At 46.6% G+C, this 20297-nt stretch overlaps 1 protein-coding gene across 2 annotated transcripts in view; it reads left to right on the plus strand.

The window, feature by feature from the left end:
- NUP93 (nucleoporin 93) overlaps nt 1–20297 on the plus strand; it is a 1186812-nt gene that overhangs the window by 1137265 nt on the left and 29250 nt on the right. For both annotated transcript variants that reach the window (XM_069640327.1, XM_069640334.1), the window contains one exon: nt 19921–20049. In XM_069640327.1, coding sequence (XP_069496428.1) covers nt 19921–20049 — 129 coding nt within the window. The remainder of the gene's footprint in view (nt 1–19920; nt 20050–20297) is intronic.

Consider the following 20297-nt stretch of genomic DNA (forward strand, 5'->3'; position numbering starts at 1 on the left):
AGCCTCAGCCCGGTGGGTCCATTGGCTGGGCTTGGGGTGTTTTACGGTCGGTAGTCGTCATGTGCTGTTGTGCAAGTCTATGTGTGGTTTGTTTTGTTGTTGCAGTGTTGTGAAGTTTGTGCGGATTGCTGCATTTAAAGGCTTGTGGTTGTTTGGTAAGAGTTTGAGAGGTGTATGCAGAGGGATGAAGTTGTTAGTAGGTTGGTTAGTTGGCATTGCTGTCCTTGTAATTATGGGATTCCATCTAGGTGTGGTACATGCTGAGATTCACATTTCTATCTAGATGCGGCGCAAGCTAAAGTTCAGAATTCTAAGTTTGGTGTACGCTAGCAATCACTTTCCTATCTAGATGCGACGCAAGGTAAAGCTAAGAATTCTGTGTGTGGTGCATGCTAAGAATCACATTTCTATCTAGATGCGACGCGAGCTAAAGGTAAGAATCCTGAGTCTGGCACATGCTAACAATCACATTTCTATCTAGGTGCGTTGCAAGCTAAAGGTCAGAATCCTAAGTTTGGTGTATGTTAACAATCATATTTCTATCTAGATGGCACAAGCGAATGTTCAGAATTCCATACGAGTGTGGCTCATGCTAGCAATCACATTTCTATCTAGATGCGATGCAAGCTAAAGGTCAGAATCCTGAGTGTGGTACATGCTAACAATCACATTTCTATCTAGATGCAATGCAAGCTAAAGGTCAGAATCCTGAGTGTGGCACATGCTAACAATCACATTTCTATCTAGATGCGATGCAAGCTAAAAGGTCTGAATCCTGAGTGTGGTGCATGTTAAGAGTCACATTTCAATCTAGATGTGATGCAAGGTAAAGGTCAGAATTCTACATTTGGTGTATGTTAACAATCACATTTCTATCTAGATGCGACGCAAGCTAAAGTTTAGAATTCTAAGTGTGGCACATGCTAACAATCATATTTCTATCTCGGTGTAACGCAGGCTGAAGTTCAGTTCCTTACAGGTGTGGCACTAGCTAAAATTGGCAAGTAAATTAATATGCATTACAAGGTAACATTTACAATCCATTTGGTCACAAGTCTTCCTAAGTATGTATTGTCTAAGTCTTTGGCAGTCTGCGCTATGGAAGGTAAGGTAGAGTGACGGGCTTTCGGAGTAGAGTAATTGCTCTACACCCCACCCAAGCCACACTCACAGTTTTGTTGATGCAGAGGGATTTGAATTTGATCCTTGCAGGACCCGGGAGCCATGGGAGAGATGTCAGGGCTGGAGAGATATGGTCCCTGGGCTTATAGCCAAGGATAAGTCTTGCAGCCCTATTCTGGATAAGCAGTCTCCTTGGTCTTAGAGAAACTGTCCCCACATCCTTTAGACCAAACTCCCACCCATGTTCTGACAAGTAAAAGTTCCAAGACAACCTTTTTCGGTTCCAATTTCCCTTCATATGGAACTGGTCCCTCATATGAAATCAGAGTTTCTCGAGGTACTGTGCATCAGTCGATATCAGTGGACTTCAATTCCCACAACCGCTGAAGTACTGAGACGAAGAGGATGAAAAAAATGATTCAGAGCAACAGGAGCCTCGAGCTCAACGAGCATGCTAGCTTTGAGAAACCACCTTTGCGTGGGTCATTTAAAAATGGAAACCAAACTAGGCAGTCCATAGTGGAAGGCAAGCAGCAGAGCCGGTGAGTCAGCCCAAGCAAAGTGGTTACCCCGCGGCGTTTCAGCGAGCTCGCCAAACACAATTGGAACTTTGTAATGCCATAGAAACAGAAGTAATAAAAATATTGTACATCAAAAAGGCAGAATACAAATGCAACCCCTAACAATGTATGAGTGCATTGAATGCCGATATGGGCAAAACTGAACATTGAAAGCACTAGAAATACCGAATCATGGACAATATATACAATTGTTAATGTAAAGAGAGACTGTTACACATAAATGGAACTAAGCAGTCCTGGCAGGCGAATAAACCAGGCAAAGTGCATTCATATGACAAGTCCTGGCTAATGAAGTATCTCAGGCAGTTGGAAGTGCATGAGAAAGCATGAGAAGTCCTGGCAAACTACAAACCTACAGAGAATTCCTGAGAAAGGACAATGTTTGATTGAACAAAGAAGAAAACCACAAGGTTGAACAGCTTTGTACCTAACAGGATTATTGTGGGCCAGGAGAGACACAAAGAACTGTTAGAACAAGAGACATTGCCATCCCATTGAAGAATCCACAGGAAGGGAGCTACCCTCTTGAATCAAGGTCATACCTTTGACAACTTTTATGTTGGAGCTGTTATATTTTCATTTATGAAAACTTTTTGCAAATACCAGGTTAAAGACATTTCCCTTCTCACTTTATCGTTTAGTTGTAGTGTGAGGGTCAGAATAGAACGTGTGGACACGAGGACGGCTTTTGATTTCTGACATCCTGACAAAGACAGATCGTTCGTGTTTGGTTATAGGTCGGGAAATTCCTCTTGGAGCAGGGTCAGAGAGGCATTTTCCCAACGCATTTGTTATTAAATGTCTTTAACCAAAAACATGATCCGACTTTCATTTCTGACCCCTCACTTCCCCCATGGGGAAAAGGGACGAATTCCCTGGATTCATCATACCTAGAAAATATGGGTTATAAAAAAGGAAAACACAAAAATATTTTTCGAATGTATTGTGTCCTCCCATGTATTCCTCATCCTTGATATATCCAAGTCTGCTTGCAGCTTGCTTCGTACTTTTCTTCTCATAGGGTCGAGCGATGTGCGGCGTAGAGTCATGGCCTTCGACGGCCTCCATAGCATCCCTCGCAATGACATCAATGGTGGTATACGAAGCATGTGTTGTGAACTTTACCTCAGTACTGTCTTTTCTGCAAGATTTGGAGCTATAGCCTCAGCGAAATTTCAATTGCATGTTCACTTCAAATCGATTCGATATTCATTCGACATGTCCTAGACACCGAAGACTGGATTTAAGCGGTGTGCGGACTGTGGGGCAAAAATGCCCATTACAGTCCTGCGCCGTGTCCGTCGGTAGTGTTTGGGGATAGGCCACAAGGAGGAAGACGGTGACTCGTGTCAATCCATGACAGTCCAAAGCCTTGCGGGAAAGGAAGGTGAAACTTGAAGCAGGTAAGCCCACTCACAAATCCCCATCCATTACCCCATCCAAAAGAAAATTGTCTTCTGCCTCAAGGGATCTATCCCCAAAGAAAAAGTTTCCTAAACACCAGAGATGCTCGAGAAAATGGCACTAGTTGTCTTCTCACAAAATAAGTAAGAAGTGACATCACAGATCCTCGTTGACTTCTTCCTCCTCTCCCAATAGTGTCTTTCCCTAACAAATCTTCGACTCCTGCGGAATGGGAAGATTTCAGCTTAAAAATGTGTGACATTTTTAGAGACCGCCTCCACCGAGTTACCAACTCAAGTAATCTGGGAAATCAAGCCACCACTCTGCGTCTACGAAGGTCAGTAGGGAGTCTCATGTGTCTCCTTCCCACACATTAAGAGCCTGGGAAGAGAGGCTCCTCGACACAAGTCGAAGGAGCATTCTTCGACACATAAGAAACCGACATCTTCCTCCTCGAAGGAAAAGGAATCGGGGCCTTCATCTCCATTCTCAAAGCTGTCACTGAAGTTATCGAGGCTGTCGAGTATGTCGCCTATACCACTGAGGCACATGTTAAGGAGAATTCTCATTTCTGTGCTAATTCCATTCAATCTTAGAGACCCCCAGCTCTTTTGCTGGACTTTAGGACTTTTAAATTTTATCCTGGAGTGAGTGAGACCTTTTTCTCACTCTCAGGTATTTTTTTTATTTTTTTTAAATACCTTCTCTTCGGTAAACTACTGTTCCCAAGAGTAGTAAAGTGAAATTGACTTTACTTACCTATTTTTCCTATGTAGGTCCAGTACAACCCAGCTTATGTGAAAGTACTGGGGGGTTACTTAGTAGCCCCTTTTCCTACTTATTCATGTAACATTTGTTATGTTAGCCTCACTACTTTTAATGACTGGTGGCAGTGGTTTAATTTTCCTACTATTGTGCATTTTTACCGCAGGCTGAATCCTCAGCTGCAGTATTGCACCCATGGGTGCCCATTTTGTCAAAAAGGCCTGGTCTTTTTTCACCATTTCCTGCTTGTGAGGCCTTTCTTGGGTTTTACTCTCCGTGCCAAACTAGGGGTAACCCTTTTGTTAGTTTTGCTTTTGGCGGGGTTCAGTGTTGAGACCCGCCTCTGGCTCCAGTGTGTCTGGCAGGGCAGGAATCAAGGGAGGTGACGAAACTCCCTGTCCTTGGTCTGCTTGGTTACCTGAATGCACCCAGTGCTGATTGGCTGGCTGTCCTTGCAGGGCAGCCACCTGCTGTGTGACTGACAGCTAGCATGTGCATGCATGGGAGAAACCTGCATGAAAGGCGAGGTCTCTTGAACAGGAGGCAAGAGTTGACTACTGGACGAAACATCTGAAGAAAGAAACTGGAAAAGAAGCTTGCTGCACCCTCCTGGACTGTTGGTTTGCCTGATGAAGCCCTGCTGCAGTGGTGAAGATTTGAATTTCCTATCGACTAGAGAAGCCCAGAACGGACAACTTCTTCCCTTGGGTTGGTGGGACCAACTGACCCTAAGACTAACTTTGCTGGACAACCTCTTCCTGCTGGCTGTACTTCTTTGCTGCTGCTGCTGCTGCTGCTGGAACTGAGTGGCAGGGGTCAGGAAAACCAGAATCGAGTGCATCGTCTTTAAGCCGGACCAGACCCTCAGGAAGCTCCAGGGGACCCTCCCGAAGCAGGACGACCCAAGCCCGAGCCACCTCAACAGAGTGCTGGACACAGAAGCAAGGGAAGCCCATCAAGTATCCAAGAACCACGGTGGTGCTATTGACCGGTAGCTGAAACCGCAAAGTGCCACTGATCTGAAGAGAGCCCGTAGCCGCCGACGACCTTCTAACTGCAGTGCAGGAGTCCTCTAGACGTCCTCCCTCTTGTCCCCATGACTGAGGCCCAGGAACCAAGGATGTGCAGGACTGCAACCAGAACAGAAGCCTGCTAGATCCTTTTCTTCAAACCTTAGGTACTGTCTTGACTGAAGGGGTACATACCTCTTTGTCTGTAGCTTGCTTGTTCTAACTAGAGACTTGAAGAAGCTGCCTTTTGCAGAGTTGAGTCAAATTCTGCCCTTCGCAAGCCTTACAGCTTGTGGCCCAACAGTGATTCTTTTTCTACAAACTCTAAATAATATTTTCCAAGACTTTTGTGCTATCTAAAGAAGTGCCTCCGTTCCGTAGACATAGTTCAAATTGACTTTGGCTGTCCTGGCTCCCTGCAGACTCTACTGACCCATTGACTTTGGTTTGAACTGTCCCTTATAGGTGGTGCAAAAGTTTAACTTGGATTCCTGGAAAAGTTCTAACCTAGACTTCATTGGAAGATTGCAAAGTATTCACCTGTTCTGAGAACTTGTTAACCTTTTTCCATCCCTAACCTTTTCCACAACCCCAGTAAAGTGATATATCAATGTTCATAGTGTCCTAGCAATTGAAGTCACCTCAGGGTGTAGGAAGTGTATGTGACACATCCCAAAAGGGTATCTACTTGCTTAACGTAAATCTGAGGCAGTGTTGTGAAGTGTATTTTTATTGTTGCATATTGCCTTTTCTAAAGAAGGCTTATTTGAAACTGACTTAAATAATTATTTTACTAGAAAATCTTATCTATAATTATTATTTGGATACTTGTAATTGTGAATCTCTGTTACATCTCTACAGCTCACATTTACCCCTCTTGAGAAGTCTGGCTGCTCAGTCACTCTACCAACTTGTGTAGTACAGATCTATACCAATAGGTAGGTTACCTATTACCAAGGGGACAAGGCTGGTGTAGTCTCCCACAGAGTTATTGCATCCAGTCTTGCTTAACAGCACATAATCAATGTGAAACCATCGAAGGATTCAAAGCCGTCGACTCATTCACTGACCGCTTCTGCAAATTCATCGAGACCCTCTACGCCTTCGACACCATCAGAGCGTTCTGTGCCTTCGAAGACTTTAAAACCTGTAGTTGACTCAGCCAAGTCTTACAAACCCCTACTCCACAACCAGGTTTCTTCAGGTCTATGGTTTCCATCTTCGAGGAGGAAGACCAAGCTCCATTTCTGTAAGAGTTTGGAACACCCAGTGTTCCAGACAAGCTTATATCTCCAGAAGCTAAAATGCTTAATATGTTAGAGACACTAAAAGAGACCAGCTGTTGGGAGACATCTCCTGAAACTGACTTTGGAAACCCAGAGGTGGCTGGATGGTCGGTTACATTCTATAGGTCAGTAATAAGTAAATTTTCTGAATATTTAGGATGGTCAAAACCTGCTGCAATTGTGGAAACCACTGACCTTAATGATATTTTAGGTAGTAGTCCTGTAAAGGAACCTGTTACCTTTTCATGCTTCTTTAAGGGTGAGGGTAATGGAAAATTGGCTGAAGCCAGATTCCATACCCCCTGTTAATGATTAGCGCCCAGATGCCTACAGGCTTGGTTGCGCTTTATAAATAACTAAGCTAATAAGCTGTTGACTGAAAAGTACAGAACAGCTTCAGTAGATCCTCCCTGCCTCAGCAGGCATCCAACATCAGAGAGCCTTGTGGTTTAGGCTGCAACGATATCCTCCAAGTCCGCGGCTTACCCTTCAACTCCTGCCAACAAGGACGATGGGAAGGTTGATTCATTGGGAAAGAGAATGTTTAGTGCAGGAAGCATGGCACTGAAATCGGCCAATGCTTCAAGTGCCTTGGCGAAGTACACACTCACTCGTTGGGGTGTAGCTGCCCTTGCAGTAGACCATATACTGTAGGGAGAAAAATGGGATGGGTTTTTCAAGACGGGAAGGTTGCCATGAGGCAATCTTTACAGTCTAGTTTGGATACTGTGGATTCAGTAAGTAGATCTATGGCTGACAGTACTTTGCTAAAACTCATGTCATGGCTCAGTAAGTCAGGATTTTCAGCGGATATCCAAGCACGTTTGCTGGACATGCCCTTCAAGGCTACTTATCATTTTGACAAAAAGCTGACAGCTTCACGGGCAGCAACTAAATCTTTAGGGGCATCAATCAGACAACTAGGGCAACCCTCAGGTCAAAGGTGGAGAGGACACCCTTTTTGTTTTTCTTCCATCTCTTCAGGAGGACAGTTCTCTTCAAGGGGTCAGGGGAGGAGATATAACTCCCCATGCAACACCCGCTGAATTACCCCAGCAGCAAAATGACTCTCACCAACCAGTCTGTGGTAGTAGGCAGGCTGTCGCAGAAAATGTGGAGTTGGCAAAGCGTAACTTCAGATGATTGGATGCTACAAACGGTAGCTAACAGTTACTGCCTTCTGTTTTTAAAGAAACCCCCACATTGCCCCCCAAAAAGGCAGATCTACCTTAGTTCCAGATTCGCTCCTTCAACTGGAGATTCTCATCCTGCTGGAGAAAGGGTGCAAAAGAGCTGGTAACTGCAGCAGAGAAAAACCAGGGTTGGTATTCTCCCTACTTTCTAATCCTCAAGAATGTCAGAGGAGTGAAACCCAGCTTGGACTTCAGATGCTCGAACAAGTTACTCAGGAAGGACAAGTTCAAGATGTTAACTCTTTCACATATCGTTCAGACCCTTCGTTTCCAGGATTGGTTGGCGTCGTTGGAGCTTCAGGATGCTTACTTTCTTGTACTCCTTCATCAGAAGCACTGAAAGTACCCTAAAGCCACGTTTGGCGGTTCTCATGATCAGTTTCGGGTGCTGCCATTCGGGCTCACCTCAGCCCTGAGGGTCTTCACCAAGCTTTTGGCAGTGGTGGTAGCAAATCTGAGGAGGCATGAGATTCACCTCTACCCCTACCTCAACGACTGGTTGATCAGAGCTTGTTCTCTGAAATGGGCTTCTCCTTGAACTTCAAGAAGTCCCACTTAATACCTTCACAGAAGCTTCAATTTATTGGAGCAGTCTTGGTTTCAGCCTTGTGAAAAGCTTTGTCACCCGAGTTGAGATTTCAGAGTGCCCAACATCTCCCGACCTTTGACTTCCTAGGGTTGCTCGGCCTCATGGCATACTGCATTTTTCTGGTGCCAGATGCTCGTCTGAGAATGAGATACCTTGAGTGGGCTCTCAGATCCCAGTGGTATCAATTATACGGCAGAATGATTGACCTTTTTCAGGTCCTGACAAAGGTCGCTCAGTATCTTCTGTGGTGGGCCAGCCGAGAGAATGTGATGAGAACCTTTTTGGAAACAATGCCTGGAGATGACAGTTGTGAGGGACGCCTCCCTCACAGGTTGGGGAGTGCACATGAAAGATCTTTCAGTAAATGGAAACTGATCTCAGTCGGAGTCCAGACTCCATATCAACCTTTTGGAGTCAAGGGCAATCAGTCTAGCGCTGATGTCCTTCCTGCCCTCAATATGGGGGCGAAGTGTCCTGATAATGACGGACAACACAGTGGCCATGCACTACATCAACAAGAGTGGGGGCATAAGGTTGCTGTCCCTGTGCAGAGAGGCAATGCAGCTCTGGTTTTGGGCACTGAGACAAGGATTGTCTCTTCTCTGGCTAGATAAACTGCCAGAAGAAAACACTAGCGGCATACTCTCCGAGCTGGCAGAGTATGATCTCCCAGAAGTGAGAGCTAGTTCGGGAAGTCCTTCTCGAGATCTTTGACCTTTGGGGAAACCCTCGGGTGGATCTGTTCTCAACCAGTGTCAACTGGAAGTGTGAGCAGTTTTGCTCCAGGGATTTCCCCAAAGGAGCGCTAGGGGACACATTCATAGGGGTTTGGGAGTTTCCACTCCTATATGCGTTTCCTCCAGTCCCTGTCATTCCTCACGTAATCAGGAGGTGGAGGAAGTTTGCGAAAACCATGATCCTGATGGCTCCGGATTGGGCCAGGAGAACGTAGTACCCGGACCTTTCTTGAGATGGCCGTCTCCTCTCCAATTAGTTTTCCCCAAAGAGAGGATCTACTCTTGCAAGAGGGAGGTCGCATTCTTCACCCACAAATCAAGACTCTCAACCTTCATGCCTGGTGTCTGAAAGGATGTGATAAAGGATTGGGACCTTCTGGAAGAAGTGATGGAGGTGTTGCTTTTGGCTAGAAGACCAGCAACTAAAACCCTATATCGCTGCCGTTGGAATAAGTTTTGCAGCTGATGCAGGCAAAATAAATGTGATGCTTTTACATGTAAACTTACCACTGTTCTACGGTTCTTGCTCCACTTGACCCATTTTGCATTACATCTGGCCATGTTGAAGGGCTACTTGGCGGCACTGTCCTTTTTTTAAGAGAGCTCCTGATGAGGGATCGTAAGGTGCTGGTTGTAATACAATTTCTTAAAGGTCTAACAAATTAGTACCGCCTACTCCCTTTATTGTACCAACATGGGACTTGAACTTGGTATTGAAATGTTTGATGGGAGCTCCTTTCGACCCCTTACATTTGTGTCCATTGAGGTTGCTTACAATAAAGATGACCCTTTTAGTAGTGATCACGTCTACCGCAGGGCTAGTGAGCTACTAGCCTTGTCTTATTAGCCTCCTTTCACATCCTTTTTCAAGGGCAACGTAGTTTTTAGAATTCGATCTTCTTTTCTTCTGAAATTTGTGTCTGAGTTCCACCTTTCACAACATATAGTATTACCAACCTTTTATCCTCCTCACACGTCAAAAGAGGAGGAGGGACTCCATAGTCTGGACTCTTGAAGGATACGAAGTTACTTTATTTCATGGACAACAAATGGTCGCCTGGATGACCAACTTCTCGTTGGATAAGCTGAACCGAACTTAGGTTTAGCAGTCACAAAACAAACAATTTCCAGATGGATTGTCATGTGTATAACAGAATGCTATTCTTTGGCAGGAAAAGGTTTGCCTGAAGGTTTGAGGGTGCATTTGACTAGAGTGGTGGCTGCTTCTTTGGCTCTGGAAAGTGCGGTGCCAGTGCAGAACATCTGCAGAGCGGCAACCTGGCCATCCCTTCAAACGTAAAGCACATTTCACTGTATAGCCTCTCTATCCGGAGACAAGGCCAAATTTGGCAAACTTGTCCTCCATAACATTAATAAATCGAAATTCTCAGCACCCTCCTCCTCACACAAACTACTATGGGAGCGTATCAAAGATGAGGAATACTTGGGAGGACACAATTCATTTGAAGAACAAGTTACTTACCCATCGTAACATTCTTTGGACTGGATGTTCCTCCCACGTATTCCTCATCGCCCTCCCATCGTTTCCCTCTTGCTTGCTTATAATTTCCGTGCCTTACACCTTCCTGTCTTGCAACTTCAAGAATGTCTCCTCCTATGGCAGAGCATGCAAATTAAAGGGGGAAAAAACAATAACTGAGGTAACGATCACCGGGCGTGTTTCCTATACCAGCACCAACATCATGGCGATGGACGCTATGGAGGCTGTCGAAGACCATGACTCCACGATGCTCGACCCTATGAAAAAAAACTTCTGAAGCAAGCTGCAAGCAGACTTGGATATATCAAAGATGAGGAATACGTGGAAGGAACATCCAATTGAAAGAACATTACCACGGGTAAGTAACTTGTCCTTTTGGTGTTGAGCACCCATTCCAAGTGCTGGAACGGGTGGTTACGGGCTGACAGCCCGAGTTATCGCTCGAGCCTACAACAAGTGCACAGGACTTTACCATCCGTTTCAGCCCTTGGAACAGGTACTTAACGCCATTAGCACCTGTCCTATGGGCTGGGACGAGGCTAATTGAAAATATTTTCGTTCTGTGAATGAGGCGCCTTGCAGCTGTCCCATTCATGGAACGCAAAGACTGTTAAAAGCTGGCGCCATGGAAAGGGAAGTCCTTTCCATGGTGGCCGTCGGGAGCAAAGACGGAGGAGTGGCTGCAGCGGCAAGTACCGCTGCAGTGAGGTAAGTGGGGGGGTTGGGGATGCAAAAATAAAAAGGGGTGGGGGGGAGAGGGTGAGAGGGGCAACCGGCCTTCAGGTGGCTTGGAACGTGAGCTGTGATTGCAGGTTTCAGCCTGTGTTCCTAGTCACCTGACTGGCTGCCCCCTGGTCCCACTCCCGTCAGCATGCTAATGCTAATTTGCCAGTATTTATTACCAGACTATGGTATTGTTTCCATAGTTTCTTTTAGAGTGCCGTTTACAGGCATGCATGGGGGTACTTTTACAGTATCAAAATACTTTGGAGAATGGCACCCATGCTGATTACACTACAAAATAAGCTTGTTTTTCTCACCATTTGCAAGCCCACCCATATCCACTGCCTGATTTTGTGTATGATCCAAAATGTGTTCTGCTGTGCCAAAGGTTTCTATAGAAACCTCACTAAACTCTATGGAAATGCATCATGCGTTATTACGCCATTTTAGTATTTAAGGAACTCTGAATCAGGAGTTAATACTTCATGAAGGCACTAATGTTTATAAATGGCTGGTACGGGTGTGGAAGTAATGCCTTTTGGAGATCAACTATTAGTTGATCTAGCATTATATCTGCCTTCCTTTCCATCACCTAGCAAGTAGCAAAAATGGCCTGTTGAGCTATGGTCTTCACCACGATTGATGCACATTAAGTGCAATTATGCTCTAAAAGCAAGGCACCCAATTGCAATTTTTTTTTCTTGTCCCTGTATCTTGAATTCTCTGTGGCTGAATTGTTTGTTACTATCTGTACTCGGCGGAACATATGCAGACCTATCAGATCCTAAAAGTGTAGGAAGGGTAGGGTTCCAGGGGTTGGCAAAGCTGTAGTATGATGTTGGCCTGTGACGAAGGGAGCTTAGTCTGCCAGTTGGCTAAGCGAGCTTGGTGGGGGGCACGGGGTAGTTGAATATGTGGCCTGTTTGTTAGGCAGCAGCAGCTTACACTGTGCACGGCTGCTATGCAAGCTAGAATAGGAACCTATGAAAAGTATGTGGACTGTCTCCGGGCTGAGTGTTTTCCTTTTTGTCCCCTGGTGGCACATGGTGTGGTGGGCACACTCAGTTCACTAACACTGTGGCAGGATGGGTCAGAGGCATTTTGTTGGTAGCCTTAGTATTTAGAGTAGTTGGGCAGTCCTGCATCAGATAAGCAGCTCTGTGAAAGTGTGTGTTTGTGTATGTGCTGTGTTGGCATTCTGACTTCATGAATAATCACAGTGCAGACTCTGTGAACCTGCCAACCCTCCCTATGGCAAAACAAAAGAGGTGATGGCTGGAAGATTTAGAATTAACTTTAACCTCTGGCATTCGTCTGGGCAACCTTCCAGATCATCGTTCATTGCCTGCCAAGCCATTACAAAAGGGGAAAGACCAAATACAAATCGGGCTTTGTCCCACCCCAAAAGGGGCAGTCTAGCCCAAACTGATGGTCACATCCCTTCTGCACGAGACCACGAGCATCCCCAAACATGTTTTGGCGTCATTGGACCTCATCTGTGAGGAGCAGCTTGTGTCTCTAGGCCCAACAGGTACGGGACCAACGTCCGGACATACCCGTCCCACTCGGGGTGATTAAAGGAAAACAAAAATGTGATCGCTGGAAGGTTTAGAATTATTCTTAACCTCTGGCATAGCTTTGGGCAACCCTCCAGACCATCTTTCTTCACCTGCCAAGCCATTACAAAAGGACAAAGATCCCATGTGGACCTGTGGCATCAGATTGGTTGAATGCACATATACAAACTCATTGTTTCTATCTATACTGTTGCTGTGCTGACTCTGAGATCTCACTAGGTCTGTATATTTGGCGACAGAATTGGGTGCGCTTGCCATCTCTGCAAATGTGCCACCTCTTCCCCTGCAAACTCTGAATTGGAGAGCGTTTGTCCGATACAGCCCATAGGTCTGCATCACCCTATGGACAGTGTGCTGTCAAGTCGCTGTTTAGTTTTGAAAAGGTGTGCTCGGTACCATTTACTGCAGACCTTGTTAGCCTATTGGGTACTCCCATCCTATATGCCAAGTTGGGTCACCATCCATCTGTGACCAGTGAAATTGATGGATGCAGATCTGCCTCCTGCTCACCCATCAAGTTCCTCTGGGTCATTGGCACCAGTTGAACAGAATTTGTGTTGTTATCCTGTCATACTACACCCCAGTACATTTTTCAAATACGTGTAGGAGTACCTCTGGTACCCCATCCTTGCAATATCTACCGCTCGAAAGATTGTTTAATAAATAATGTTCAAAATTGGAAAAGAAATAAGGAGATAACATAATCGGAACATACAGACATAAGGAAGTATTTATAGTAAGATGTACATTGCAATCCCTCCATCAAATTAGACCTCATTCTAGAATACAAACTGATATGCTTTTCAATGGATTGCCTTTTTCCCACAGATTCCTCATCAGATATCCATTCCAGCGTCAGCTGCTCGAAAAGCTTTTTGACAGGGGGCGTAGTGCACCTCGACTCTGACGTCTTGCCTCGATGACTTGGTCGTCTGCTCCAGGCGTGATGTCGGTTGTCGTACATATACTGCGTCACTGTGCCCCTGTACCTCAGTTCCTTTTTTCTGTGCGCTTAGCACGCTGCTCGAGGAACACTGCTAATCCTTAGCGTTTACATTCAGCATTTTCGTCAATATTTTTTTTCCACTTTCAGACCCACACGTCAGTTACAGCACTGAGGGCTGTGGTTTGTGCCCAAAAATGAACCCCAAATCCCTCACGGAACAGGCAGCGGAAGCTCCCAGTGGCCCGACCTTCAAAATCTCTGGAGCAGTTGACCGTTCGATCATCAGAAGGATGGATGGGCCGACTCCTGAGGAGGAAAGACACTGAAAAAGGTCAAGAAGAGGTCTCACTCCCGTAGTCACTCTTCTTGTTCCCACAAGAAAGGATGACGCTGTTGGCACTGACAAGGGTCCGATTCTTCAGACATCGCCAGTAAGTCGTCGGCGGAGCCGACATCCAAGTGGGAGGCTTTCAAGGATCAGATGTTAGCGATGTTCCAGAAGGCCAAAAGGTAACCTGCCCCTATAGTGACCACCATTACGATGCCATATTTGTCGGCGATGCCGAGCAACGTTGGGCAGCCTTCAGCGCTGATATTAGCCAGAGTGCCTCCGGTGCCGAAGCATCTTTCGGTTCCGATTGCAAAACCGTAGCCTGCTGTTGAGCAGTCTTCTGCGCCTAAGTCAAGAACCAAGTTTTTCGGCTCCATGCCAATATTTTCGGCACCCCATATGATAACCAAAGTAGCTTTGACCCAGCAGATTTTTTGGACGACCAGGCAGATTTGATTACCCTGGCCGAGGGCCTTCATGACGCCTGGACATGTTCCTAGGTGTGGAGAAACAGCAGGCTCATCCTTAGAGCCATACCAACGCCAGATATCGGCCATTCGTGGACACGTTGGGAGTGCTGCATCCAAGCCTTTTTCAGGATATGACCCTACGGACATCTTAGATGAAGGGCCTTCTACAGAAAGGACGATGCCCTTCAATGCAGCTATTGCTGACCCCATTGCCACTTTGTGGTAGAGGCCTTGCACCGCGCCCCTGATTAATTCAGATTTTGCCAAAAAATGCAGACCGGCAAGGGGAGACCCTCCATTTCGCTCCACCTACCCATCACCAGAGGGGTTAGTGGTACAGGCGGCCACAGTTTCTACCTGACCAGCCACATCCATGTCAATTCTTCCTACCAGTAGAGAGGGGAAATAAGTTGGTGCTTTTGCCAAGAAAATCTTCTCTTCAGGCAGCATGAACCTGAAGGCAGTCAATGCATCATGTGGGTTTGCTAATTAGTCATTTGGTCTGTGGAAGGCTATTGGTGAGGCAGCTCAATATGTTCCCGAAGGGGAGATCCGGGAGGGCTTTCAAAGGCTGGTGGATGACGACAAGGAGGTGGCACAGTAGTCATTGCAGACTGGTCTGGACGTCCCAGACTGCATCAGCAGATCCATGTGGTCAGCCACAGTGTCAAGGAGGCAGGCTTATCTGCATATGTCTGGGTCCTCGCCAAATGTTCAGAACAAGCTGCTAGACATCCCTTTTTGACGGCGAGAATCTCTTCAGCCCCAAAGCCAACAACTCTTTGGAGAAGTTTAAGGAATCCAAGCTAGCTGCCAAGTCGCTGGGCCTAGCTGTGCATTAGTTGGCGAAACCTGCATTTAGCTTTGCCTGAAGGGGTAGAGGTTACCAACGCTATGTCCCTTTTGGCAGGAAGACTCAGCTTCTGCAACCCATTTAGGGGCAGAGGGGTTTCCCACGCTCTGGAAGGAGCAGGGGGGCCTCTAGAGGCCAGCAGAAATGCAGGAGCAGCAGGTGGGGTGGCACTGCCCTCAAAGCTGCTTTGATTTCTCCCCTCAGGATTTCCTGGTTGGAGGGACGGATATTTGAGCACTGGGCCCATTAGTGGGAAATTACCTCTGACACCGGAGCTCTTCAGCTCTTTCAGTGGGGTTACTATCTGCCTTTCTTAAAAAGGCGACTGGACAGACCACCACCACCTCCTCAACAACCGGAACAATAGCTCCTGGAAGAACTGCAAGCCCTGCTTTTGAAGGGTGCTGTGGAAGAGGTACCTCCAAAGCAGAGCGGATCGGGCTGGTATTCCCAGTATTTCCTGATTCCCAAGAAAGGGGAAGGACTCTGTCCCATCTTGGACCTCGGAGCCTTGAACAAGTTCCTGCGGAAGGACAAGTTCAAGATGGTGACGTTGAGAGACATTCTCCACACTCACAGGTTTCAGGACTCTGGTGGCTATTGAAATCCAAGACGATTATGCCCATGTGTCCATCCACCAGAAGCACAGAAAATTCCTGAGATTCCTTGTAGGGCACGAACACTACCAATTCAAGGTGCTCCCATTGTGGCTGACCTCTTAACCAAGGTCCTGGCGGTAGTCCCGCATCACGAGATTCTGTGTTCCTATACCTGGCCGACTGGCTGATCCGAGGGCAGTCGACAGAGAAAGTCTTGTCCCATTCTGAGGACACCTGCTTGCTACTCCACAAGCTGGGCTTCTCCCTGAACTTGCAGAAGTCCCATACGACACAAGTGCAAAGGTTCCAGTTCATCAGAGCAGTCCTCAGCACTCGGGTGAGGAAGGCCCTTCCTCCCAAGTGGAGAGTGGCCAATGTCAGACAGACAGCCCTGCTCTTTCAGAACCACGCTGCTTTGCCAGCCGTTTCCTTCCTCTGCCTCTTTGGTCTCATGGCCGCCTCCTTTTTATCTGGTTGGTGGCATAGGCCAGGCTTTGTATGCAGTCCCTGCAATGGCTCCTGCAGGGTCAGCGGTCCCAGTACTTTGGCACTTTGAGAGATGTTCTCAAAGTGTCCAGGTCGGCGGCCAGCGATCTCTCTTGGTGGGCCAGCAGCGACATGTTGGCGGGTGAACATTTCTGGCCTCTGTGGCCCCAAGCAATTTTGGTCACGGATGCATCCTTCAAAGGTTGGGGCGCTCGCTGCAAGGATTTGCAGGTGAGTGATCTTTGGTCAGTGATGGAGGCCCAGTGGCACATCAACTGGCTGGTGCTGTGAGCCACCAGGCTGGCCCTGAAGGCGTTTACGCCCTCTCTGAAAGGGGAGCATGTCCTGATTATGACGGAAAATATGGTGGCCATGCACTACCTGAAAGAGCAAGGTGGTGTGCGCTCCCTCCCCCTTTGCAGAGAAGATATGCAGCTGTGGTTCTGGCGTTTGGAGAATCAGATCTCGGTCTCAGCAGTGCATCTGGCAGGGACAGAGAAAGGTTTGGCAGATGCTCTGAGCAGGCAGAGCTTGTTCTCACATGAGTGGGCGGTGTGCCATGAAGTCCTAGAGAAGGTCTTTTCTCTCTGGGGTACCCAAGAGAGAGACCTATATGCGACAGAGTCCACCAGGAAGTGCAGACAATTTTGCTTGAGGGAATTCCCACCGAAGGGCGCACTGGGGATGCGCTTTCACTCTCCACTACGCCTTCTCCCCATTCTCAGTTATTCCGTGGGTTCTCAGGAGGTTCAGAGCAACCCATATCTGCCCCTAATTGGCCCAGGTACTCAGAGCTTCTGGACTTGGCCATCTGCCTGCCTCTACAGTTGCCACGTCTGCCCCATCTCCTATCCCAGTCGGATGATCGGGTGCTTCACCTGAACTCAATCTCTCAACCTACATGTGAGGCTCTTTTGAGGATGAGATATGATGACTGGGACCTCTATCGCAGATTGTCAATTCGATCTCTGTATGCATGCTGGTGGAGAAGATTTGAGACATGTTGCAGAGAATGAGAAATTGACCCAATCTCCTGCCCCACCACTTCAGTGATGGAGTTCTTTCTGTCACTGGCCTCTTCAGGCTTTCAGGTCACCACAGTCAAAGGATACTTGGCGGCTTTGTTTGGGTTCAAAAGGTCTCCAGATCAGGGGTCTTTATTTACGATCCCGGTTATGGCCCAATTCCTGAAGGGCCTTTTAAATAAGTTTTCGCCTGTCCCTTTTATTGTTCCAGACTGGGACCTTAATTTGGTTCTCAATTTTCTTATGGCGGCTCCCATCGAGCCTTTGCATTTTTGTTCTTTACATTTGCTCACCTTGAAGACCACATTCTTAGTGGCCATCGCTTCGTCCAGACAGGTCAGCGAGCTGCATGCCTTATCCTGCAGGCCTCCCTTTATTTGACTTTCCGTTACAAAGTCTCCCTGAAAGTGCAACACGTGTTTCTACCCAAGGTAGTATCAGACCCCACTCTACTAATAGGGTGGCTGCCTCAGCGGCCTTGCAAAGGACAGCACCGTTAATGGACATCTGCATACTTTTGCCAAACATTACAGCTGCAATGTGGCCCATGGAGCTGACGCTCGATTTTGGAGAGCGGTTTTGTTAATGTTAAAGGTATTTGTTTAGCGCACTGTCATCAACGGAGTTGGTCTCCAGGCGCTCAGGTGGATCTAAGTTTTGCAGAATATGCTTCTGTAGGGGACATTTATGCCACCTCCTTCACAAGTACTGCTTGGGGAGTCTATCTGATGAGGAATCTACGGGAGAAAGGCACTCCATTGAAGGAGAAATTACTTATCGTAATGTTCTTTCTATGGATTCTTCTCCCGCAGATTCATCATGACCCTCCCATCCATCCCGCTATGAAAGTGTCTGTGGTCGGTGACTGCTTCTCTTCTGGGTGATGGTGGTTAGCTCTTTGTTGCAGGACATCCATCCATCCTCTTCTGGTTGGGTGCCACATTCCATCTGCGGCTCCTTCTCTCCCTTCCCCCACATCCCCCAAAATAAAGAGACCCCCTGTTAGGTTTTTCTTTCTCTTCAGTTTTGGCTGTTTTGCATCGTTCATTTTCCTCTGCAGCGGCTGAGCTCCGGGGGGAGGAAGGGGTGGAACTGAGGTTCAGGGACGTAGTGACGCAGTATATATGTTTGACCGACATCGCATCCGGGGGCAAGATGGCTCGCCGGCTGAGTCTAGTTGTACTACATCCCCTGTCAAAATTATGCTGGTATGGATATCTATTTGATGAGAAATCTGCAGAAGAATCCATAGAAAGAACATTTACGCGAAGTCATTTCTCCATTTCTAATCTGGACTTTAAATGGAACTTGTCATGTAATTGTTGTACAACTTGGCGCTAGTATTGATATAATTTGACTATTAAGTATTTGTATGTTTGGAAAATATGCGAATATTCAGGACAATTCTATAAGTTAAAATGATGATGCAACTTGTGACGAATCTGAGGATCTCGTCACCTCTCCCCTAGGAGACCTTTCTCATGGGGCCAGGGTGGTGCATCCACAGTACAATAGTCCCCCTGGGGGTGGTGTACTGAGGGAAGAACACATGGGGAGAGGAATCCCTCTATGGTATTGAGGACGCCCATCATCAAAGAATGCAGTATGACCCTGCTTCAATACACTCAACCCCTTCTCTAACCCACACCCTCCCTCCACCTCTGTAGATATAGTTAATGTATTTTATTGTCCGGTCAGTCAGAACAACATACATGTCAAGACTGAGAGACCAGAAAGTACAAAGTGTTATACATGTAGTTTCGGAACTAGTACTGTGACGATGATGATGACCAGGACACAAACTATTCGGTTGCTGACAAGCAAGTCCTCCAGGCATCACGGGCAAAGTGTGCAAAAGAGGGAATGCACAGACGAGAAGCATTTGACCACTGCTGAGTCACTGCAGACCCCGCTCAAAGCCCGAACGCTACCGGAGCCTCGCAGAGGGACGCAGCTGCCTGGGAACCATTGTAACATATATGAAGGAAGAAAACAGATATGTGGGGTGTCCAGGAGGTCCGCGGGAAGCAACGGGAGGCAAACAAGAGAATGAGAAGTAGATGGTCTGGCACCACAAACAAGTTGCATATTCGGCAGGAGAGTGAAACAAGGGGATACAACGAAGCAATGTGAATCTGGGACCCACACCCACATGAGGAAAGTAGGGTCTAGGACGCTGTGTGAGGAAGACATTCAATGAAGGAACACTGGCTTGGCAGGAGAGTGAACCAAGCTGTGTCCGAGACTCGCACCCACATGAGAAGTTGAGCGCAAGAGGGTAAAAGAACCCTGGAACTGAAAAAAAAAAGGAATCCTATGCTTGATAGCGAACTGTGCAAAGATGCTAGGAGAAAGAAAGACAAGGTAATTCAAATAAAAACGTGTTTTGTGCAAAGATCCATGGTGTGTGTTGTCCTAGTCAGTCACTCTCATTGGTTTCCATCGATTTTTGTTGGCTTTTATATTGCAAATCCATGTTTGGTCTAATTCAGATGCATTATTTTCAAAAGTTCCTATATAATTAAATGTGTGTTTAAACAAAAAAATGCCGTAGCACCGTTTTTACAGATTTGCGTGTGTTGGCCAATACATAGAAGCGCAATTGATGAAAGTGCACAATATATTATTTTTCATTCACTTTTTAATTACGTGCCCTCAATGTCGTTAACTTGTCAAGTATTATTTTCATTAAGGTCTTCATTTAATTTCTTCTTTCCTATAGATTAGGCATAATTTATCCGAAGTTCTCCTTGCAACCATGAATATCTTGTTCACGCAGTACAAGAGATTAAAGGGGACTGGACCAGCCACACCAGCCAGGCCCCAGCGTGTAATGGAGGATAGAGATTCGGTAAGTCTATCACTTGTCACTCAGTGCGGGAACCAAGTAAATGTGCCTTGTTCTGTTTTGCAGTTACTCCCTTTGAAATTTCTACTTCTCATATTTTTCACGCTATCCGTTTGTGTTGTCTATGAATGTTTCAACCTTATGCTCTTTTTTGATTGCCACTGTTGTTTCACTCGCAGATGCCCGCAGATTTGGCATCTCAACAAACCTTTGATCAGAAAATCTACCAACATTAGCCAGTTTATTTAGAA

The sequence above is a fragment of the Ambystoma mexicanum genome, chromosome 1q (assembly GCF_040938575.1).
Source record: "Ambystoma mexicanum isolate Mex_15411 chromosome 1q, UKY_AmexF1_1, whole genome shotgun sequence".
NCBI lineage: Eukaryota > Metazoa > Chordata > Amphibia > Caudata > Ambystomatidae > Ambystoma > Ambystoma mexicanum.